Source organism: Phoca vitulina, unplaced genomic scaffold (genome assembly GCF_004348235.1).
Source record: "Phoca vitulina isolate PV1807 unplaced genomic scaffold, GSC_HSeal_1.0 scaffold5, whole genome shotgun sequence".
Taxonomy (NCBI): Eukaryota; Metazoa; Chordata; class Mammalia; order Carnivora; family Phocidae; genus Phoca; species Phoca vitulina.
The window spans coordinates 15,087,742-15,112,506 of record NW_022589708.1 but is presented as its reverse complement, the minus strand read 5'-3'; the positions used below and the strand labels follow the sequence as shown (position 1 = coordinate 15,112,506).

The 24,765-nt window shown below is 45.0% G+C and overlaps 1 protein-coding gene across 3 annotated transcripts in view; it reads right to left on the bottom strand.

The window, feature by feature from the left end:
• ABCC4 (ATP binding cassette subfamily C member 4) overlaps positions 1 to 24,765 on the bottom strand; it is a 241,363-nt gene that overhangs the window by 153,126 nt on the left and 63,472 nt on the right. For 2 of the 3 annotated variants that reach the window (XM_032402753.1, XM_032402752.1), the window contains exons 5-9: positions 18,017 to 18,106; positions 16,202 to 16,365; positions 14,750 to 14,875; positions 13,399 to 13,648; positions 4,691 to 4,792 (exon numbers count right to left, since the gene is read on the bottom strand). In XM_032402753.1, coding sequence (XP_032258644.1) covers positions 4,691 to 4,792; positions 13,399 to 13,648; positions 14,750 to 14,875; positions 16,202 to 16,365; positions 18,017 to 18,106 — 732 coding nt within the window. Of the gene's footprint in view, positions 1 to 4,690; positions 4,793 to 13,398; positions 13,649 to 14,749; positions 14,876 to 16,201; positions 16,366 to 18,016; positions 18,107 to 24,765 lie in introns of those variants that run through there. The other variant, XM_032402754.1, reaches the window with a different exon arrangement.

Below are 24,765 nucleotides of genomic sequence, written 5' to 3'. Positions count from 1 at the left end.
TGATACACTCTAGCTCCATCCATGTCATTGCAAATGGCAAAATTTCATTCTTTTTGATGGCTGAGTGGTATTCCATTGTATATATACACCACATCTTCTTTATCCATTCATCAGTCAATGGACATCTGGGCTCTTTCCATAGTTAGGCTATTGTGGACGTTGCTGCTATAAACATCGGGGTGCATATGCCCCTTCGAATCACTATGTTTGTATCCTTTGGATAAATACCCAGTAGTCCAATTGCTGGGTCATAGGGTAGCTCTGTTTTTAACTTCTTGAGGAACTCCCACTGTTTTCCAGAGTGGCTGCACCAGCTTGCCTTCCCACCAGCAGTGTAAGAGGGTTTCCCTTTCTCTGCATTCTCACCAACATCTGTTGCTTCTCCTGACTTGTTAATTTTAGCCATTCTGATTGGCGTGAGGTGGTATCTCATGGTGGGTTTGATTTGTATTTAGTATGGGAGGTTTTTAAAAGTTTACATTATGACCCTTGGTTTTAATCTTCTATTTCATTAACTCCCACAAGGTGGCAGCATAAGTACATGGCATGCCGGGGACCCTTTGCTAGTAAGTAATTTGAAATCTCCAATAACCTCTCCAATTCTCATTTGATAAGGAAGGAATCTCAGTAATGCTCACGAAGCAAGAAGGCACTTTACATTATAAGGTCACTGGGCAAAAAGACTCCTGTCAGTGGTGGTCAAGGCTGTAATCAGAGATCAAACTTAACACCAACAAAAACACTGAGTAAATGAGAAGGGGATTGTGGGCCACAGTGATAAATTCTGAGTTTTCTATCTGTAGCATGCTTACCTGCCCTAAACAGGGACAGCAAAGCAGTCTACTGTTAAAGACACATGGAGGTGTGCACGACAGCACAGAATCCAACACAAGGAAAAAGGATAAAGCAAAAATCATGCTAATCAGAAGTTGTATTCCTGAACATTCTATAAATTCTAAGACTTACAGTGTTAAGAAAATTTTAAGTACTCATGTTAAAAAAAAAGTTCAGTTTTACAGTTCCACAGTTCAATCTATTCCTTAAGAGATCAAATTAGATTCACTTCCATATAGAACTTCCAAATATTAGAAAATCAATTGCTAAGAATGAAGGGTGTATTGGAGGAAGAAGGGAGAGCTTAGCAGAGCATGGTAAAAACCAAAACGAGGTTTCCTTTTCTCATTCAACAACAATCAATACTTAGAATTATCTATCCTTTAAGCAAAAGGCAGAGGGTCCAAATAAGTAAAAGGATAGTTTAAATTGAGATTATAGAACCTCAGTAGTAGTCGCCAACTCTAAGAATGTTAGTCTAAACCCAGATATGAAAACTATCAGAAGACTGATCAGAACTGTTTAAGGTGAAATTAAAAAAAAGAGCTACTATTTGGGGATAATCTTGACTGTGGGCTTTGTTACCCCTGTTATGATCTCCGCCTACTTTCCCCTGGGATGCTTCTCTGAGTCCTGACCATGCACAGCCCCATGGCTGAGGATCTAGTGAATTTATCTGAATCCCAAACCCTTTCTGAAGACCGCTTGTAAGTGGCTAGCGTTCTGCAAACACAGGTGGGGAAAGGTCCTCCCATATCACAGGAAACTGACCAAGAGTTGATCCAAAGCAATGCTACCTCCTGCATTCTAGAAAAGGATTCTTCAAAAACAAAGGGCAGAAGCTGCTGTTCAGAACACCCCCTGCAAGTAAAATGACCTGGGATGGTGGTAGGAAGAATCCAGCCCACGGATAAGCAAAAGCAGCAGAGTTTGGGCAGCCAAGTTAACCTTCCCACAAACAGGTGCAGACCTGACTGTTCCGGTCATGAGCTTCAGGACCTCTCTCTACATCTTGAGCGGGTACATGCAATTAAGAAAATGCCCAAAAGACTAAATGCACAGCAGGAGAAGTAAAAGGTCTGGATAATTTTCAAAATGAAAAATTTCTCTGGAAAGAACTGAATTGATTATAAAATGGGTACGTGCTAAAACAACGATAATTGCATTTAATCACCAAAGAAAAACCAGCCTCAGATTTTATCAGAATTCTAAAACCTATTAAGAACCTGGATTTCAAGGGCGCCTTGGTGGCTCAGTTGTTAAGCGTCTGCCTTCGGCTCAGGTCATGATCCCAGGGTCCTGGGATCGAGCCCCGCATCGGGCTCCCTGCTCGGCGGGAAGCCTGCTTCTCCCTCTCCCACTCCCCCTGCTTGTGTTCCCTCTCTCGCTGTGTCTCTCTGTCAAATAAATAAAATCTTAAAAAAAAAAAAAAAACCTGATTTCAAGAATAGAAATATTTTTTTAAGCTTCTCCACTCCTTTCTTCATGTCTCATAACTAACTAGTTCCTATTTTACTACATTTGACTCAGTTACGGCTACAAACTAATAAGCCACATACCAACACTGGCTTCCTGCTCCCCGCACCCCAGAGTTTCTTGCTGGGGCCAGACAGGGAGTCGCTTCCCTATGCAGGCTTCAGGGTCGGGCGCTGCTCGAGCGTGACCAGCAGGGGGCAGCATCTGACCGTTCAGGGGCGCTCGGTCTCCACCAAGGCAAGGCATGCAGACCGGGCCTGCACTCTGTGCCAGACACCTGCTGGGCCCCGGGGAGGCAGCCGGGAACCACACAGACGAATACTCCTGCCCTGTGGCGGCTTCGAGGTTCCCACCAGACCATGCACTTCAAAACTGACAGACTGAAACTAAGTGCATTCACTTCGTGAATGAAACCAGGTTGGGGAGACCTTTGCCCAGAGACCCACCCAGCGGTCTAGTGCAGCTGGTTAGAACGTCCACGTCCTTCTGCCTCCCAACCCAGCAATCGCTGCATCCGGCCTCAGCTTCTCTCCCAAACCCCAAGGTCTGTGCCCCTCCCCACACCCAAGGCTCCCTCATCTGTGACCTAACCTGACAGGCCCTCATGGCTCCCGGCATGAGGCACAATCCTTCCACAGACGAGGCCGGGACACCGTGCAAGCTGCAGAAAAGTCTGAGAACATGTTAGTGAGTATTAGGGAAAAGAACAGAACTGCTCGTTCTACGGTGCTGCAGGGTTTGGCACAAAAGCCACCTGGTGACGGGTCATCAAAGTGTGTGTTAACTACGTCAGTGCTTTCGACCTCCAGGGCATTCACAGAAGAGAATTTCTAGAAGTGCTTCCAGTGTATCACGACGAGCACGATCAAGCAGGAGGGAATCGGCTGCACCAAGGCAGAAACGGTCAGGTGAGGTGAGGCACCTGGTGTGAGCGTCCACGTGCAACGGTGGTGACATGGCTCTCTGCGCTTACGCACACAGTACTGTTTGGTCGGTACAGACGGCGGGCATCGCGTGAGAGGTAGGCCAACAAGGCACGGGTGGCAAGATACGGAGTCACAGGCATGAAAAGACAGGAAGGCTCCAGGGTTAGGACGCTCGCAGCCCTGAGAGCAGGGAGCCCCGAGGGGAGGTGCGCAGAAGTGCCGGGGGGGGCACCTGTGTGGCTCTTGGCCCTACTCCTCAGCCTCCCCTTCCTATGCTCGCAGCTGGCTCCTGCCGACCTCCAAGCCACCTGCAGCTCAGCCCTGGAGAGCACCGGTCTGAGGCCAGGAGCAGGACAGGGGGCAGGCTGGCACCCAGAGCACCTCCACCTGCCGCCTCACCTCTGCGGTGCCCACAGCGCAGGCCCTCACACCACAGGCCCCACTCCTGCTGGCAGCCAGGCTCCTGAGCTCGGCTCCAAGCGGGTGACGCTCTGGTAGGGGCCGCCTCCTCCCTGCATCCCTCCAGCCATTGCTCATCTCTCGGTTGCCTCACACACCACCATTCGCCCCCTTTGCTCCTTGGTTCTTTCACGGTAACAAATTCCCCCCTTTGCTCCTTGGTTCTTGCCTCGGTAACAAATTCCCTCTCTGGTGGTATGAGTTCCGTTTTCCTGACTAGCCCAGACTCTGACGGGAGATGCGCATAGAAGACCACGGAAGCAGGCAAGGAAAGCATTTCAGTTTTGGACAAGGGAGGCTGCACTGGGCCTGCAAAGCTGAGAACGTGAGAGTGCTCTCCTGTATTTCCCATTTGCCTAAATGTCATAAATAAGCCAAGTGTCAGAAAACCCTCATGACCTCACCTATTCTGTCAGCTTGCCACAGAGCGAAACCCTTAAGTGGGGAATCACTGGCACCTACTGAGCCCGCCTGCTGCCTCCTCCCTGCCCTTGGCGGCCACCAAAGAGCCAGAACCTTCCAGAAGCTTAGCACAGGGGAGCCATCACCCTACCCCACAGCGAAGATCCACATCATGGGCTTCATTCAATGTGTAATAAGATGGTCTGATAGCATCAAAGTAAAAAACATATACAGATTCCCCGAAGTCTCTCATCTGTAACAACGCATATTTGTTAGTTAACCCATTCTCTACTCTATCACTTGTCTGTTCAACCCTATAAATTCTAACATTGCAAACTTATGTACTTATTCCAAAAAATGTGATAATACTTGGAAAGTTCTCTTAAAGATGAGATAACGAACAACATGTCAAATGCCTTCGACTGATTTTACACTTAATCTCTATCTTTTGAGAATTTTTATAACATACTCTCAAGTAAATGAGGCCAGTCACATTTGATATGGTGTGAGAAAAATCTCAAAATTCACTATCACATCTACATGCCCAGCTGTCCTTTAGTAGTTGTGATCTCGTAAGGGAGAGGATTCGTTACCTTATCCCAAAAGGCAGTGAAGTCTTGCACGTGCACTATCATTTTACCATCTGATGGCAGCTGAGGGGTGCGCTGTGAGATCTCGTCAAGTAACAGAAAGTTCTGCAGAAGGAGGAAAAAGGTGAGTTGAACTGCAGGAACAAAGCATATGCAAAAGTAATTGCTTTCCTGGGAATTTGCAATGTAGCATTTTACACAGCCCATACGTCACTTTGCCAACTGTATTTGAAGGCTTGACAAAAATCACAATGCAGTATGCATTATATAATTATATAATAGAGTGTATATACACAAATAAAGAGTTCACAAAGCTATCTTTGTAACCTTCTCAACAAGTGTCCTGATTCTTCCCTAAAGAGAAAATACAGCTCCAAACAGCGAACACATTTAGAACCCGGACATTTTTATTGTGTTACTTCTGTGTTACGAACAATAAACAGGGGAGTTGGTAGGAAATGATTTCCATAAATATTTACCTAATCCCACCATGTGCCAAGCACCACGCCAGATGTTGGGAACACAATGATGAAGGCCACCCTCCGGCCTTCAGGAATCAAGTTGGCCCGAAAGGACAGGCTGGGGACACGAGACCAATGGCAGAGACTCCAAATGAAAAATACGGGTCTGCCCATTTATTTACTGTGACCTTGCCCTGGGCGCTTAGGTACACTTTCTCCCTGGACGTGTCAAATCAGCGTATCATTCGTCATTAACTATCCCTTGTCATCATTCTTTTTTTTTTTTTTTTTTAATTTGAGAGACAGCGTGTATGGGCAGGGGTGGAGGGAGGGCGGTGGGGGTGGTGTTGACGTTGAGAGATGCAGACTCCCCGCTGAGCAGGGGAGCCCCATGTGGGGCTCGATCCCAGGACCCCGAGATCATTACCTGAGCCAAAGTCAGATGCTTAACCAATGGAGCCACCCAGGTACCCCTCCCTTGTCATTATTCTTAAAAAAAAAAAAAATGCTCCTAATAAGTTTCTAGCTCTTAAAAAATATTTTACAAGCATTTTTCATTCTCCCTGTCTTTTCTCCTTAGTAAATACCCTCGGCAGCCAAAATGGCTACATCTTGCACTTCCTGCTCTTTTCCACAGAGTTAGCTGCTGCCCACGGCAATCTGACTGAATTAAATGAAGTCCTGCTAACCGTTACAAATGCAACATAATCACATATATAGGAAAACACCTTCTTGCTCTGCAAAGGCTAAACATAATTCCACGAGAAAAGCTGCATTGGTAAAGAAATGAGATAAACAACCAATACCACTTTCCCCCCGCCCCCAAAACTTTGAACGTGTGGCAGAAACTGTTAACGGCCCTCAAAATCTGCTCTCATTCTCCTGGGGAAACAAGACCCTAATTCACAGCTGGTGCATGGCAGCCTGGAAAAGGAACTCCTCTTCCCAGCCTCCCAAGGAGCTGTGTGTAGCCACATGATTAAGTTCAAGCCCTTGGAAGTGACAATGTCCAAGAACCCTTTTTCCACCCAGTGGCTTGGAAGCTGTCAGCTTAGCCAAGGCCCCACACAGCGAAATAATAAGAAAGAAAGCGTCTGGGTCTCTAACACCACAGAATGAATACTAGCCATGGAACTTCTTAGGGGGGTGAACTCTGTCCTCCCAAAAGGATATGCTGAAGTCATAAACCCAATGACCTCAAAATTTGACTTTATTCAGAAATGGGATCATTGCAGATGCAATTAAGGTGAGGTCATAATGGAGTAGGGTGAGCTCTAAATCCAATGAGACTGGTGTCCTTATAAGAAGATACAGAGGGGCGCCTGGTGGGCTCAGTCGGTGGAGGATGTGACTCTTAATCTCTGGGATGTGAGTTCGACGCCCACGTTGGGTATTGAGATTACTTAAAAATAAAATGTTAAAGATGCAGAGACACACAGGCAGAAACCAGCGAGGAGACGATGAAGAGAGATCAGAGTGACGGCAACAGCAAGCTGAGAAACGTCATGGTCAGCCGGCAACCACGGAGGCCAGAGAATGCATGGAAGGAGTCTCCCTTATAGCTTTCAGAGGGCTCGTGACCTTGAGGACACCTTGATTTCAGACTTCAGGCCTCCAGAACTGTGAAACCACAAATTTCTGTTGCTCTGATCCACCTAAGTTTGTAGTAGTTTGTTATAGCAGTCCTAGGAAACCGACACACAACCTTAGGAAGATTTGTGCAGGAGAGAGAAATCAACTACCCTGTGTACGCAGCTTTCATGTGGGTATTCTGGGGCAAACCTAACCCTAACCAACGTAGGAAGCAACTGAAGTAAGTCTGTGGAAGCATTTTTGGGAAACAACATATAAGTCCAAAAATCGTCAACACGCTTGAAGTCATTAAAATCCTTCTACCAGTCACAAAGCTACAAATCTGAGTTCCACGTTCGACTTCAAAAGAACCGGTAAAAGCCGGACATGCAAAGTTTCCTCTGTGCAGGAAAACATGCTCCTGTGCATTTCTCCCAAAGAGCCAGCTGGGGTGAGTCGTAGACTGCTCGCTCATTCCCCACTCCTCCGGGCTCGCTGGGGACCCTCCTCCTGCCCCCCGCCGGTGTCGAGCAGGGCAGCAGAACGGACAGACAATGAGGGTTCCCTTGCAGGCTTTAAAGCCAGCCCGGCCCAAACTCTCTTTCCCCACCACCTTTCCCATCGTCAACCAGGTAGCAACTCTTGCCTATTCTGCCACACAGTTCAGCTCCTTCCAATTCTTCATTCCTCTTGAAACAACGTAATTTTGGAATGTCACTAGCAATTATTTATGATACTGACACAATTTTTTGCTGTCTCCCTGTACCTCCTGGTTCCTTCCCCCAGCGGCCCCAACAGCACCAAACTTATCCCAAACACCACCCCCTACTGATCTCACTGAAACACCTCTGAGAATGTCCACCATGCTTAAACCCTTCAGTGACCCATGAGCACCTCAGTCCGCACGCCCCGAGTGGCCTCTACCGTGATACCCTTGAGTACTAAACCCACCCATCCTTCCCAGCCTGCTTCAGATGCTAATCCTCCTGGGAACCAGCTCACAATGGCCCCAGCTGTCACTGCCCACCCTACTTCTGGGTCCCCAAAGGGGATGTCAAGTCACAGTGAGGGAGAAGACTATGCCATTCACACACTTACAAACAGCCTCAGCTCCCACATAACACTGAGCTTCACAAAGGGTCAGCACATCACGGATATCCCCTAAAGGTACAAGCAGACCGTATGACTGGTTCAAGCGAGTCTAGCCACTGACTACGTCATTACAGTCCGACACAGTATGCGTTAACACGGTATGAGTTAAGTATAAGGCAACAAGCAGAAGGTTATAAATAGTATAAATCTTGTCTAGACAGAATATAATTCCAATTTTATAGCATAAGCATATCACCAAGATATAAAATTCAATATTCAGTATGTGCGTATTAGAATAGCAATTCCCCCCACCTTCAAGAAAAGAAAGAAAAGAGAAACTATGCACAAAGTGAGAAAGTACATCTATTGAGCATTTGTCCGGAAATAATAGGTCTGAGTGGAGAAAGAAGTCACAGTCTCCCGGGGGTTAAATGAGACTCCATTCAACACATGAACGGCTTGTAAAGGTGCCAAAAGCGCTGGCTGGATTTTTCTCTAGTACTCAGGCTGATGAGAAGGCTGACATTAAATCACCATTACAGCCACGAAGTGCATATCCAGAGCAGGTCATGCGGGAAAGTATCAGACATCAGGACTCAAGCCAGAAAAAATTGACTTCGGAGCGGCTGGTAGGCAAAAAGCCTAAGCAGCTTTATGAACAATATAACCTCAAAGACACACTTTACTGGGTGTAGACGTTGTTAAGACTCCCAGTGCTTTGAAGTTAAGACAAGATCTTTTATAATCCTATTGGACTCGTTCAATGTCACTAAGAGAAAAATAGAAGGAACTTCTTGGGCCTCTAACCTCATAATAAATCCTTCATTTTCAGTACATGGGAAAAAAGGAAATTGAAAAGTATGTGTAAAAAAGAGGAGTACACGACACAGCCCACCTGAGGCTTTCCCCCAGGGTTGTAGACCATAGCGCCATCTTGAAGGGGGAAAGGTCTGCTGGATTTACCTCCTACAACTCCCAAATGCAATCTTCCTGGAAATCATGCTGGATGGCCTGCCCAACCTACCGCGTCCAGGCTGCAAGAGACATTGTCACAGCTCCTATGTGCCCACCAAGCTTCTGACCCTACAGTCAGACCTCGCCTAGTCCTGACCTGCGCATCTTTTCTTCCTCTCCTGCTGCCATTTTTACCTCTAACTGCACGTTAACACATCTAAGTGAGAGGCACGGATAGGAAGAAGAGTGAACACTGGATCAGTTCGTTCTGAATAGTGCCTATCACCTCTGTCAGGAACCCAAAGTCAAGACGTGCTCCTGAGTGGCTCTCAAATCTGGCCCCGGTCTATTCCAGCCTAATCCAAACCACGTCATTCCGTTCCTGGACTGCATCTTCCAGCTCTGCCCTGGGCAACCACCCCCACCTCCTCTGATCCAGTCCCCAGGCTGCAGCCAGAGTGAGCTCTGAGAAGGCAAAACACCTTCAAGTTGTCTGTAGGGGGCTGCATCCCCTGCTCAGGCCTCCAGCACTCTCTATTCTGCAGCCTCAGACATTCCTGGTTCCTCAAATTCATGGATCTCCTTTTAGTGTACCAAGCGCTCTTTAAGAGCTTTTGCCACATAACTATCCCCACAAAAATGCAAAATATCAGCCTCCTACCTCTCGCAAACCCCTCTTCTTCCCCACCCCCTCCTAACGCCCCCAACATGTAACTCTCCAGGTCACTCCTTCAGCCTTGCCGGGAAGCTTACCTCCAAAATTACACCAGTGTGTCTGCAAAGCACCTCAGAGCACCTCAGACTCCCTTTCAAGGACTAATGACACAAAACGCACATTAACAAGTGTCATTGTTTCAGTATTTACCAACCCTCACTTGATGATACATAAATTCCAAGCAGGAAGGACTTCTGTGCATTATCATTGTATATATGCATCTAGCACAGCCCCAGGCTTAAGGTAGGTGCTCAGTTACTTTGTGGAGTGACTGAATGGATTCCAAATGGGCCCTCCAAAAGTCCAGCATAAACCAAGACAGCTGTTAGTTTCTCCTCAACTGATTTTAGTCTTTTTTCTTTTTTTTAAGATTCTATTTACTTATTCGACAGAGAGAGAGAGGGAGAGAGCACAAGCAGGGGGAGGGAAAGCAAGAAGCAGGTTCCCAGCTGAGCAGGGACCCCGACGCAGGGCTGTATCCCAGGACCCTGGGATCATGACCCGAGCCAAAGGCAGACACTTAACCAAATGAACCAACGAGGCACCCCTCAACTGATTTTAGTCTTAACATGATCCTGACATCTTTTATATTGGCTAAGCACATCCTGGCTTTGTGTGCTTTTTTCCGTGGGTGGGGCAATGGTCTCCACACGAGGCATATTTTCAGATACACAAGCACACTTGCCTAAGACATAGATACCTTGGGCTCTGCATGACCCGGGGAATCAGAATCTCCAACGTGTGATAATTTAGTTCTAATAAACACTCCAGGTGATTCTGATGCACTTAAGATTGAAATTTCTTAAAGGGTTATAGAAACCATACGGGCTGAAAAAGAGTCTAAGATCTAAAAGAAAATAAGAGGGGCGCCTGGGTGGCTCAGTCATTAAGCGTCTGCCTTCAGCTCAGGTCATGATCCTGGAGTCACGGGATCGAGCCCCGCATTGGGCTCCCTGCTCGGCGGGAGGCCCTCTTCTCCCTCTCCCACTCCCCCTGCTTGTGTTCCCTCTCTCACTGTGTCTCTCTCTGTCAAATAAATAAATAAAATCTTTAAAAAAAAAAAAAATTAAGAAAGAAAAGAAAAGAAGATACTTCGATAATTACGTCGACACCACCCTGAAGCAGTTTCCCACACTAACCACCCCCTTCCACCACTCCTCTGCGCAAACACATCTAGATGTTATAGTGAGAGTAGTTTTTAGATGAGATTACCATTTAAATCAGTGCACTTTAAATAAAGCGGATTATCCTCCATATTGGTGGGTGGGCCTCACCCAATCAGTTGAAGCCCTTAAGAGGAAAGAAAAGACTGACCTCAAAAGACGAGAGAATTCTATCTCCAGACTGCCCTCTGACTCGAGATACACTTTAAAGCCGCGTGGTCTTAATCTTCCTTTATTTCATGATGGCCAAACTAATGTTGCTGACCAAGTAAGACTGGCGTTTCTACCTATCTACGAGGCCCAAGAGCTGAGCCCAGAAGGCAGGCCAGCAGAGTCTACATTGACTGTGCCTCACTAAGACCCACCAAGTCCAGCTGGGCTGGTCTGAGATACACAGATGCACACAGAACGGGGGAGACGCAGATAAAGACCCAGCTCCCCTGGGCCAGGAACCCCTCAAGGCCTGCTGTCCCAGGAATGCCCATCCAGTCTGCTTCCTCACTGCGTTTCTCTAGCTTCTAGTACAAGCTGGGCCACCCTGCACCTCTGCTGGTCCCAGCCCTTTCCTGTAACTTTTGCTTCAGTCAATCCAGTATTTATCTGCTGCCCATGACGTGCCCAACATGGTACTAGGAGAGCAATGTAGGCAACATAACGGCAGGTAAGAAAGCAGGGTCTGGGAAAAAGCCCCGTGCATCACTGACGGGCCGTGTGCAGATGGGCACACTGGCCCACCTCCTGCAGGAATGCTTTCCCTACCTGTCAAGTGGGGACACTCATGCTTCCGTGTTGTGGTCAGGATGAAAGGACATCATGTGCCCAGACACAGTAAGCACGAGCTGCAGTGGTGACAATCGCAGAATTCCAGGAAAACTTACATAGGAAGCTGGAATCTGGAAAAGTTCTCTGTACACTTAGAACATCGCTACGGCCAAAGTATGTCCCCAGATGTGCTCTTGCAAGACGCAAAAGCTACATAAGAGAAATGTTACTGAGGGGCGCCTGGTGGCTCAGTTAGTTAAGCATCTGTCTTTGGCTCAGGTCATGATCCCAGGGTCCTGGGATTGAGTCCTGCATCAGGCTCCCTGCTCAGAGGGGAGTCTACTTCTCCCTCTCCCAAATAAATAAATTTTTTAAAAAATCTTTAAGGGCGCCTGGGTGGCTCAGTCGTTAAGCATCTGCCTTCGGCTCAGGTCATGATCCCAGGGTCCAGGGATCGAGCCCCACATTGGGCTCCCTGCTCAGCGGGGAGCCTGCTTCTCCCTCTCCCACTCCCCCCGCTTGTGTTCCCTCTCTCGCTGTGTCTCTGTCAAATAAATAAATAAAATCTTTAAAAAAAAAAAAAAAATCTTTAATAAGATAAAGAAATTTTATTGAAATGCATGGGTCACCACTTAAAAGTTGCTGGAAGCCGCTGTCGGAAAGAATGATAAACTTGGGGACCAGAACTGACCCCATAAGACCGAGCTCTCTCCTGGGTAATAATTTTTTATAGGATAGAAACTTTGTCATAAGAAAAATCTCAGCTTTTATGAAAAAACTATTAAAAAAAAAAAAAAGAAAGGAAAGGAAAGAGAAAAAAAGAAAAGAGAAGAGAAAGAAAAAGAAAAACAGAAAGAGAAAGAGAAAAAAATCAAGCCCAGAGCCATCAAGCTCACTAGAGCTGTATTACTACATATCTAGCGCTGTGGAGGAATAGGAAAACCAGGTTTATTTGTAAAACCCAGGCACTCAAGTTCACGCCCTGGCCCCCTCACAGGGCCAATTTATCTTCATTTTGGACCGCTTTATAAACACACAAATACTTGAGCACCTACCATGTGTGGGGCCACATCTTGGTGATGTAAGTTATTTGCCCTGAGCAATGTAGGACAGCTAATTTGAAAAGGAGGTAGTGGGTATGGTGCGTGGGGGGGGGGGGGGGGGGGGAACAAATTTGGAGGACCTTCCCAGGAATGGGCTGAGACAGGCAGAACGTGAAAGGAGACCCACAGGCATACTCAGAAACCACAAGCCAGGCATCTATGGAGGAAGGAACCCACCTTTCATCAGGGAGAAGCGCTCGAGGCCGAGGCCATTCTCACTGCCTAAGGAGCAGGGCCCTTCTGCAAGCTCTTCCCTTCTCAGCCCAGAGAGGAATCTTCCTCCCCGCCACCCCCCCACCCGCCTCCCCAGACTGCTACCAGTCGCTACCTAGTCATTCGAGATGGCCCAAGGGATGAAATCTGCTTGTGAATTTTCTGCTGCTGTAGACGTAATCACCCTGCAGCTACCACGATACCCCACAGCCCTGGGCCACTGCTGTTTATCTTGCCGCCCATACACGAGCAGCAACTTAGTTATCTGTAGTGCACTCTACCTAAGACGACAGGGAGGGGAATACGGACATCATTCTGGAATGACTGCTGGCTTTGATGCTGAGAAAGTTAAACCTCACCTAACCACAACATGGTGACACCAAAATCAAAACAGGCCTTTTGCTTACAATCCACCTACAACTTAAAAAGGTTGTTTGTTGGGGCGCCTGGGTGGCTCAGTTGGTTAAGCGTCTGCCTTCGGCTCAGGTCATGATCCCGGGGTCCCAGGATCGAGCCCCGAGTCAGGCTCCCTGCTCGATGGGGAGTCTGCTTTTCCCTCTGCCCCTCACCCCGTTCATGCTCTCTCTCTCTCTTGCTCTCTCTCTCAAATAAGTAAATAAAAATCTTTAAACCAATAAAAAAAAAAAATAGATAAAAAGGTTGTTTGTCACCGGACCTTGATTCTTTGGATGCTGATGACCGCCTCGGACACCTTCTCAATGGCCGCGGGGAAGAAGAGGGTGACGGTCAACCGCACAGCCCCATACAGAGACACCGCCACAAACACATGGCTGGCTGTGATCACGTTGCCAAGAAGCACATAGGTGGTGAAAGTCACAAAAATGATGATTTTGCTTGCAACGAAAAACGATGCCAAATTCATTCCTCTGAGGTAGGAACTGCTCAGAATCTTGGAAATTTCCTTCCTGGAAAAGAGAGTAGGATACAGGTTTACAAGGAAGCATCGACATCCAAGTCGTGAATTCCAGTGCCTTTTGCATATGGCCCCTTTCTAGGGAGGGACATGGATTAAGACAAATCTTTCCTCACATTATGGAAATATCCTACAGCACACAGCCCGGGGCCAATCCCAACACAAGGACCACATACTCATAACCACTTCGCTCATCTGAACTAAATGGAGGCTTCATGTCGCACATTAACATCCTGGGTCAATCCAACCGCATATGAACATTCAGTCAACAAACGTGCGTCAATACAAGTCCTGTGCTGGGCTCCTTGCTGATGGCAGCCAGACACACAGCCTGTCTCCTCTAGGAGCTCATGAACTCATGGGAGAAGAGAAAAAGGAATCTAAAATATATGCACGAGACAGAAACAGCTAGTAAGAGGCCCCATGGGCCCCCGGAGAAGAGTCTCACTCAGAGCAGTGGAACCTGGGTCGGGGGGGGGGGGGGGGGTGAGCTAGGTTAGTCGGGCTCGCTGGGGGCCTGAGAAGAAGGCAGCTGAGTGCATTCGAAGGAGAGGAAGATGCAGCGGTGAGCAGGGGCACAGTGCTGACGCGGTGCTGACAAAGAAATACCGTGCGCGCGAGGGCCAAACACACCAAATATTTAAATCAAAGACTGAAAACAATTCCACAAACATAAAGCAAAACAAAGAGGAACAGCATTTCCATGGCTCTGTTTCTCTGTTTGGCATGAATAATACTGATGTATACAGTTTGGCCCAATCTCTACAATCTTCCTATTTGTTCTGCGTTAACATAAATTATAGTTTTCGCGTAAATGTCCTACTTGCAAATACTACCAGCATTGCTTGTTTGGGATTCAGGGTATTAAGAAACATCTGGAGTTTTATTTTGTAGTAGTAGAAGCACATACCCTCTCTCTCCTTTAAGAAGACAGTAAATGGAAAAGCGGGTTAAGACGGTATACAGCGCGAGGCGGGGTGGACAGTGTTTTAGTTCACATTCTAAACTTTCAAAGTCCGAAGACTCAAATATTTCAGTGAAGGCAGGAGACAGAAAAGTACAAAAACAGGCTATGATACACACAGAATCTTACCTTCTCAAGTAGGTGATAAGGTCTGCAAATGACTTTTCCCAAGCATACATTTTTATTATTCTTATGCCAGTTATAACTTCATTCATGGTCCTGATCCTGACGTCTGTGAAGGTTGCGGTCTTACTCCTAAGGGGACAGACGTGGGAGATGAGCCACAGCCCCACTTCCTTTATGACCACAGGCACAGCCCAAGAGCCAGGGATCAAATGACTCCCTACGGCAGCACCTTTGCTCAGACGACACAGGCAGCTGCTACTCAAAACACAAATGGAAAAAGACTTCAATTAGGAAGTCAACAATCCATCCCAATTCAAGAAGTGATTTGGAGAACTTGCAATAGGGGCTAAGGAAGGCACGAAAGAGAGGCAGATACAAACCGCCTGCTCCAGGAGGTCATGGTTGGGTAGGGAAGGCAGAAAGGCCCGGAATTGGACCATAATATGGTTGGCTGCGGTATAATAAAGTGGGACAAAGTGCTGGGGGGCAGAAAAGAAAGGGCTGTTAATTCTACTGGGCAGAGGAGAGAGCAAGAGAAGCTTCAGAGTTCCGGTAGCACTGGAACGGGACCCCAAAGACACAGAACATTTCTCCATGGCAAAGAGAGCAAAGCCATTTCCAAAGTGAGAAACACCATGAGTAAAGATACATCAGAGAAAACTGGATGCGCTTCAAACAGCGTATCATCACGTACCTGACAACCTTCACAGTGACCCACTTCTAACCCTCTGGGACCATCAACTCCTCTACCACATACACTGCTAGGACTGTGGGACATATAAAGACACAATCGAGGCTGACCTTGCCCTTGGGGAGCTTGTAATTTAATGGACACACTGAATTAAAAACAAGACACACATCTGCACACCTGAAAATGGTTCTAACACAAGCATCATAAAAATACATACAGCCAGGGGCGCTGGGTGGCTCAGTCGTTAAGCGTCTGCCTCCGGCTCAGGTCATGATCCCAGGGTCCTGGGATCGAGTCCCACATCGGGCTCCCTGCTCAACAGGAAGCCTGCTTCTCCCTCTCCCACTCCCCCTGCTTGTGTTCCCTGTCTCTGTCAAATAAATAAATAAAATCTAAAAAAAAAAAAAAAAAACAATACACACAGCCAGACCTGAGCCTCGAAATGGATATTTAAATTGTACTATTATTTAATACATGTTTAAATAACTTCATCATATGTAAATTCCGCTTGAAGACACTACTTATGAGGTACAGTGTGCCTGAAAAGCCAGCCGGGAGGAGCCAGCGGATGCCTTCCCCTCTCCAGCTTCAAGACTGGCCCTCAGCTCAAGGCCGGAGCCTCCACTGGCTAAAGCCGGAGCAGCCGACAATCAGCAGAAATAAGAGATCACGGAAGACGTTTTGTTTTTGAACAGAAGCATGGGGCAGACCATGGATATTAACAAATACATACCACCTATTTTTTAAACCAATGATTCTCTTACCGGAATGATGAAAACAGCTTCCCGAGGCAGCTTTGCAAGGGCAGAAGGATAATCAGAACTGCGATCCCAGCAAGACAGGATATTCCTATTTCCATCCAGAGCAAGGCAGTCACTGCGATCGCCTGCAGTGGTCCTGCCCACAGAAAGTGCAAGAATATGGTCACCTTAAAAGAAAAAAGGATGCTTTCTTAGGGCAACAGAAACACAAACCCAGTAAGGACCCAGCAGAGAAACAACCAGCTTGGAAAAAACAGACGGGAACCTACACAGAAATGATCACAGTGGGTTTTAAACCTACTAAAGCAAAAATCCAAGGATCCACCCCAGACGAAGCTATTCCAGAACACCGCAGAGCAGGCTTCAGGGACATCCAGGGAACCTGACTAGACTACAGCATCCGAAGGAAGATCTCAATTCTGTCTGCCCCACGTCCCCCAAACTTCCTCCCCTCGGCTCCCTGGTACCTCACAAAAGCCTGTATTATGAAACCTGGGAGGAAACTAAGTCTTATTCATCCCCAAAACTAAATAGGAACCCTAGTTCATGTTTGATGAATGAATAATTGGAAGAGAAGTAGTCTAGGGCAATACAGTTCAGACCAGCAGCTACAATGCCCTGGACAGGAAGGTATATTCACAAGGTAAGTGTAAATGGACTGTGGTAGGGTAGAAAAGAATAGCTTGTTTCTGGCTGGGGATTACCCATTTGGCATTTTTTTTATCAAAGGCTTCCTGGGGCACCTGGGTGCCTCAGTTGGTTGAGTGTCTCTTTGTTTCAGCTCAGGTCATGATCTCAGGGTCGAGGGATCGAGCCACGCATCAGGCTCTGCGCTCAGCGCAGAGTCTGCTTCTCCCTCTCCCTCTGCTCCTCCCCCGCTGCTCATTCTCTGTGCTCTCTCTCACTCGTGCTCTCTCTCTCTCATTCTCTCTAATAAATAAATAAAATATTTTTCTAAAAAAATGGGGCACATGGGCGGCTCAGGCGGATAAGCATCTGACTCTTGATTTTGGTTCAGGTCATGATCTCAGGGGCACGAGATGGAGCCCGACGTTGGGCTCTGCGCTCAGCAGGGAGTCAGCTGGAGATTCTCTCTCCCTGTCGTTCTGCCTCTCCCCATGCTCACGCACGCTCTCTAAAATAAATAAATAAATAAATAAAATCTTTTGAGGGGAGGGCGCTTCCTACGTAGCAGGCACTCTACAGGGCACAGAATAATCCCTGCCCACCAGGAGGTCATCATACAGAGGAGGAGAAAGAATTCGGCCAGCAATATCAACACGGTGTGCTCAGAAGGTCCAGTCCTGAAGGACTATGGGACATTTCACCAGGCTGGGCAAGAACACTGCTGTGTGCTCACGTATAACTGAAATATGCTGTAGATGCATCTGGAAAACAAAACTCTTCTCTACCGGACAACACATATTATTATATCTGAGTTGCACACTGAAGAAATGAGAACTGGGTTAAAATGTATCCTCATCTCAGGGCGCCTGGGAGGCTCAGCGGGTTAAGCATCTGCCTTCGGCTCAGGTCATGATCCCAGGGTCCCGGGATCCAGCCCCTCGGCGGGCTCCCTGCTCGGCGGGGAGCCTGCTTCTCCCTTTCCCTCTGCCTGCCGCTCTGCCTACTTGTGCTCTCTCTCCCCTCTCTCTGTCAAATAAATATATGAAATCTTTTAAAAATAAAAAAATAAAGTATCCTCATCTTATGTCCTCAACAGAAGTCTGGCCTATATGAAAAACTGGCACGTGGAATTCCAAGACGTTAAACCAAGTTAGGGGGCGGGAGCACAAAGGCTCCCCAGAGGCAGCTGACCTGGTCAAACTTGTTCACGTCATTGGACAGCAGATTGACGATCTGGCCGGTGGTGGTCTTCCCCATGGCCACGTTACTGAGGCGAAGCGCCTGAAACAGAAGAGGGGAATGGAGAATCACATTCCTACAGTGATATCAAGCCACACTTAGGAAAGCAGCAAAGTGGAGTGTGCTTTGATGGGGCCTCGTATGATGTCATGCGAGCAGGGTGACCCGTGAGAGCAGGGCTCTGGGGACCTGGGTTCGGCCTTCCACTCCTCCATGTGGTGGCAGCCACGTCCCACAAGGAACAAAGGGAGCAACAGGAGGTACAAGCCAACTCTCTCACCCCATTTTGTGATGAATTTGGACGTGCCCAAAGTATAAAAGGATGTATACTCGGGAGTCAACTGAAGTAATTTTGAGCCACATTCTGAGAGTGGAGAGGCCGTCTAAGGACAAAAGCTAGGGGACGGACTATACATCTGGAGTCAGTCATTAATTCTGCGTGTAATGTCATGCGAAAACTCTGGGTCTGAAGTCTCCTTATGTGAATGGAAATAACCCCAGACACTGTCTAGACAGAGCACGGGGTTCCTAGGAATGGGACACTTGTTATCCACCACGTGGAGGACACCAGGTGACTGATGAGTGGTGTTTCCCATTCAGAGATGGGACAAGATAAGGACAAGCACCTGTAACTCAAGTGGGACCTGGACAGTGGGGACAGCAGCACAGGGAGCTGGGGACGGTTTCCACTGAGTGACACTATGGGCAGGACAGATCCTGCATGATGAAGAGGAGAAAACCTATGGAGAGAAAGGAAGAGCACTGTGGCCGGAAGGAACAGCATGCAAAGCCAGGGAAGGGAAATGTAGAAGCAGCTGAGTAACGGATACCTGAAATCTGGCTAGAAAGGTAGAACAGAAAGCAGCTAGTGTATGGAAAACAAAATGGAACAGTAAACATCTTTTTACATTTGAGCGAGAAACTCAACTTTAGGAATATTGAACTGTAGAAGCGACTGGCCAGGAGATGCTCAGAAGAAGGGGGGACGAGGGACAACTCGTGACATAGTCCAGGCAAGAGGTAACAAGACTGTGTGCTAGGATTGTGTGAAGGGAAAAGAAGGGCCAGACATACATGAAAACACTTTGAAAAGTTATGAAGTGCTACACAAATGTAAATAAATCAGTCACAAAAAAAATACAACCCTCTCCCCACTAGGGAGAAAAAAAGAAAGAAACGCCCCTCTAGGAAAGAAAGAAACCTCAGTGTGCCTTCACTACTGAAAGCTATTTTGAAAGTATTTTTAAAGCCAATTTCACATACAAATACACGTGAATCCCTCATGTAGAAAAAAAAATTATAGAAGTAGACATCTGACAACTAATTGTAACAATGAAAATAAGACAGAATGGCACACAAAACTGATTGTAAAACTGATCATTTTAGAAAAAAAAAAAAACTCAAGACAACTGCACCCAGCTGGAATCGTCATTCACAGACGGTCACTGCTGCTGACAATGAGAACCAGAGGGTAAGATGGTGCAGATGACAATTTGTGCAAAAGACAAAGCTCCTCTCGGTGGACCATCAGGACACCTCGTCATTCGGTTATGCCTGAGGCTGAGTACAGTGATGGATGAAAGACTGACTCTGGAAGAAATGCTCACATAAGTTAATGGCAGCCCTGCAGCAAACACAGAAATGAATCATCTGTCAAAAGAAAATCAGTCATACTCTAGCTAGGCCTCAAAGAATAGTGGAGTGTCATTAATGTTATTAATGAGGAAGACAGAGCTTACAAGCAAACTGTCAGATTTCTGCTTCCAACCATGAAAGAACGGTCGGCACTGAACTCACCCTCAATTGTAAAACTATAAAACTGGACAGAACATACAAAGCAGCCGTTTCAGGCACTGGCCCACAGGCGGCAAAGGACCGGGAGCCTTCAGAGAAGGGAAATACCAGAGCAGAGGCCCGTAACCCGCCTGGCTTTCTGCCCGGGGGCATTTTCTGCCCCAGTAGAACAGCAGTTTCACTGAGCCAAGGAGGAAGAGCTACCTGTTCCAAGTTGCAAAAATATCTGGAATTTGCAAGCCAGAGTGGCAGAAGGGTAGGCACCAAAAGTTTTTGTAGGGAGTTAGCAAAGGGGTTTAGCCACAGCTGTGGGCTCAAGAGAGACTCCAAAGGTCAGACGAGGGACATGGAGTTTCTGCCCATCCAGAATAAAGAGATCTTCACAAGCACCTCAGACACTCCATTTAGACACCAGGAGGATCATGCCTTAGTAATAAAGATCATACTCTAGAGTAAGAGCCATGCACTTGGACAGAGTTTAAAATGGAAATACCTGCCATAGATAGATACACAGACACATAAAGTAGGAAGGTAGGTCGTTACACAGGTTGATAGATCCAATCCTGCCAGGAATTGCTTATAAGCACAAAACTCAATATGCTTTAGTCAAAGCCCCCTATAATATTACCCCTCATAACATCCAACATAATAAACAATTATTAAACATACAAAGAAGAAAATGTGACCCATGATCAAAGACAAAGAATACAGGCAATAGAAGCAGACCCTGAGATGATCCACTTTTTGAAATTAGTAGATAAGAACTATAAAACTATTATAAATATGTCCAAGGAGTTAAGGAAAATATGGTTATAATAAGTGAACTAGAATAGGTAATTTCTAGGAGAGCAATGAACACTATCAAAAGGAACCAAATGGAAATTTTAGAGCTGAAAAGTACAATATGAAAAATTCACTAGATAATATTAGTAGCAGAAAACTTCCATTAATCTGTTCCCAGATTCATTAACTCTTTTAGATTACAATCTGAAGAATAGAAAAGAGAGAGAAATTGAAGGGGGAAAAAAAGCATAAGGGTTCAGTGGGACAATATCAAGGAATGAAACATACATGAAACTGGATTCCTAGAAGAAGACGACAAAATAGAGAAGAAAAAAATATCTGAAGAAATAATGGCTGAAATTTTTCCAAGGCTGGTAGAAAATATTAATTTACATACTGAAGAATCTTAGCGAACACCAAGAATTATCAAAACAAAGACTTTTCCGAGGCACATCAGACTCAAACTCCTGAAAACCAAAAAGTAAGAGAAAGTCTTGAAAGCAGCCAAGAAAAACACATTACACACAAAGGAACAATACAACTGATGGCTGACATCAGAAACAATGAAAACAAGACAGTGGAACATCTATCAAGAGCTAAGAGAAAGGAAAGAATAATTGAATTCTATAACCAGCACAAATTAGTTCAAATGACAATGGTGAAATTAAGACATCTTCAGATACACAAAGTCTGAGAATTTATCACCAAACTAAACCTTAAGAAATTATAAAAGAGGGGCGCCTGGGTGGCTCAGTCGTTAAACGTCTGCCTTTGGCTCAGGTCATGATCCCAGGGGTCCGGGGATCAAGCCCCGCATCGGGCTCCCTGCTCCACAGGAGGCCTGCTTCTCCCTCTCCTACTCCCCCTGCTTGTGTTCCCTCTCTTGCTGTGTCTCTGTCAAATAAAGGACTAAAATCTTTAAAAAAAAAAAAAAAAAAATTATAAAAGAAATTCTTCAGGGGCACCTGGGTGGCTCAGTCGTTTAAGCACCTGTCTTCGGCTCAGGTCATGATTCCAGGGTCCTGGGATTGAGTCCCGCATCGGGCTCCCTGCTCAATGGGGAGCCTGCTTCTGCCTCTCCCTCTCTCTCCCTCTGCCCCCTTCTCGTTCTCTCGCTCTCTCTCAAATAAATAAAATCTTAGAAAAATAAATTCTTCAAGTTAAAGGGAATGAGTACCAGATGAAAACTCAAGATGTACAATAAGGAATAAACAGAAATCAAAATGGCAAATATGTAGGTAAACATAAAAGATTATAAATTTCCTTTTAATTTATTTGAAAGACAAATGGCTGCTTAATGCAAAAAATGGCCACACTGCATGGTGTATGTAGATGTAAAATATAACAATGAGGAGGAAGGGTAACAATTTTACGCTTGTATGTTTCTTATATTTTATGTAAAATAGTCCAACATTAAGATTAAACAGACTATAATAAGCTAAGGTGCCTATTTGATCTCTAAGGCAACACTAAAAACACACAAAGAGATACTGCTAAAAAGCCAATAATGGAATCAAAAATGGAATACTAAAAAATATCTGATAAACCCAAAAAAAGTCAGGAAGGAATGGAAAAAACGAAAAACAGATGAAATAGAAAATAAATAGCAAAGTGAAAAGCTGAAACCCAATCACATCAATATTTACACTAAATGTAAATACACTAACACTAAAAGCCAGACACTGTCACAAGGGATTAACAAAAGACAGACCTAAGTTGCTGTACACGGAAGATGCACTTTAAATACACTGACAGGTTGAAAGTGAAAGGATAAAAAAGATATGCCATGCAAACAACAGGTACAATGAATGTGGTGTGGTTCTATTAATATCAGACAACAGACTTTGAGACAAGGAATATTGCCAAAGATTAAGAGGGACATTTCATAATAATGTCAATTCACCACTCCTAAATGTGTACAGATCAGATTATAGAGTTTCAACATATATGAGACAAAAACAGAACTAAAGAGAAAAATCAGAAAAGACCACAATCATAGATTTCAGCATCCCTCTCTCAGTAATGGATAAAAGTATTAAAAAAAAAATCATAAGGATACAAAGATGTGAACAACACTAGTAACCACCTTAATCTGACATTTATGGAACACCACACCCAACAACTACAGGACAGTTTTCTCAAGCACACACTGAATATTTCTCAACATAGACCCTATATGCTAGGATCATAAAATAAATCTCAATAAATTTCTAAACATAAAAATGTTACATAGAATGTTCTCTGACGAACAAAAGAATTAAATTGGAAATCACTAAGATAGCCAGATATTTGAGAATTAACAACATACTTCTATATAGCAATGTGGCAAAGAAGACATCCTAAGAGAAATCAGAAATATTTTCAAATAAATGAAAATATACCATATCACAATTTGTAGGATACAGGTAAGCAAGTCTTAGAAGAAACTTCTGGCTTTAAATGTTTGACATTAAAAAGAAAGGTAGGTATAAAATTGATGATTTAACAATTCTACCTAAGACTAAGACCAAAGAAACAGAAACACACACACACACAATCACTGTTCACACCTACAGAAGAGCCTCTAATAAAATCAATTATATGTCTGTTGCCCCCAGGACCTATCAGCTGATTTGAGTGCACAGGGCCTGTCATATTCATTTACATCAGCATAATCATAAAAACAGCTGATCTTTATTGAGCACCTACTACAACCCAGACAACTGAATAGGAAACAACCTTACGAAGTAAGAATTACTCCTATTTTGCAGATGAGAAAATAAGCTGAATATATTCATGCCTGACAGAGAACACTCGGTATTTTTTCTTTTAGTGAAGCAAAATTACCACTCTTCATTATTATAGAAAATTAAAGTGTAGTTCTAAGAAATTATATATGTTATAGTTGAAAAACAGTTCATGTTGGGTATAGAGAAAAAAACTGTACAAATTAATGCATCATCATCCTGCCAATGGTTTGGTTTCACATTTCCTTAAGTTGACAGGGTATAAAAGGATACTGTTTGATTAAATTTGTTTTCCTTGTGAGAGCACAATGGTTCTACCATGAGAGCAATAAAAAACAAACAAAAGAAACTGGAATCAATTACTTGCACTGTATATGCCAGAACCAGGATTAGTATCTTTACTAAATCAAGAGCACTTAAGTATCAAGAAGAATTATAAAATTCTACCAATTTTAAAAAGAATGGCAAATAACAGGTGCAGGAAACTCACTGAGGTAAACACAAATGACTAATGAAAATTTTCAAATACTCAAATTCATTATTACTCAGAAACGTAAGTTAAAATAATGACAAAGCATTCTTCTTCATCTAGAAACTGGTGAAAGTAGCAAAGACAAAAAGTTATAACATCCAATCTTGGCAAGGGTGGGGGTCATCTCATTTTCCCAAAGAGACTGTAAATAGTTACCAACTCTTTGGAAGGAAATCTAGCATTCAAAAGCCTTGAGGGGCGCCTAGGTGGCTCAGTCGGTTGAGCGCTTGACTCTTGGTTTCAGCTCAGGTCATGATCTCAGGGTCATGAGATGAAGCCCCGTGTCAGGCTCCACGCTGAGCATGGAGTCTGCTTGAGAGCTCTCTCCCTCTCCCCCTGCTCTCTCTCTACAATAAATAAGTAAAATCATTTAAAAAAAAAAAAAAAAAAAAAGCCTTGATATGTATATACCCTGAGAAATTAAGGATGTCTCCAAAGGTTTCGTTTTGGTCATGTTCACTGCATTGACACCTATTAATATAAGAAACTGGAAAACAATCGAAATATCTAATTATTGGTTCTACTGGAATCTATATGGCCATTAAAAACAACATTGCCAGCTGTGGAATGTATACTCCATCAGAGCAGGCATCCGTTCATAGTTGGTTCCTTCTCTGGGTGGACATGAAAATACATCTGGGGTTATAAGACAACTCTATAATCTGGACCACAACAATGATTTTAATCAATTTTTTAAAAAGTAAGTAATATTTGTCATTCATTTGAAAAATATACTATTTCTTCTTTCTCAATTATTTTAATCAGTACAAGTGAAACACAAAACCCAAGTATGGACACATAAATATCACTTCTCTAATAGACCTTAAAAACAGAAACCATGTTTCACCATTTTCATGATGCGGATT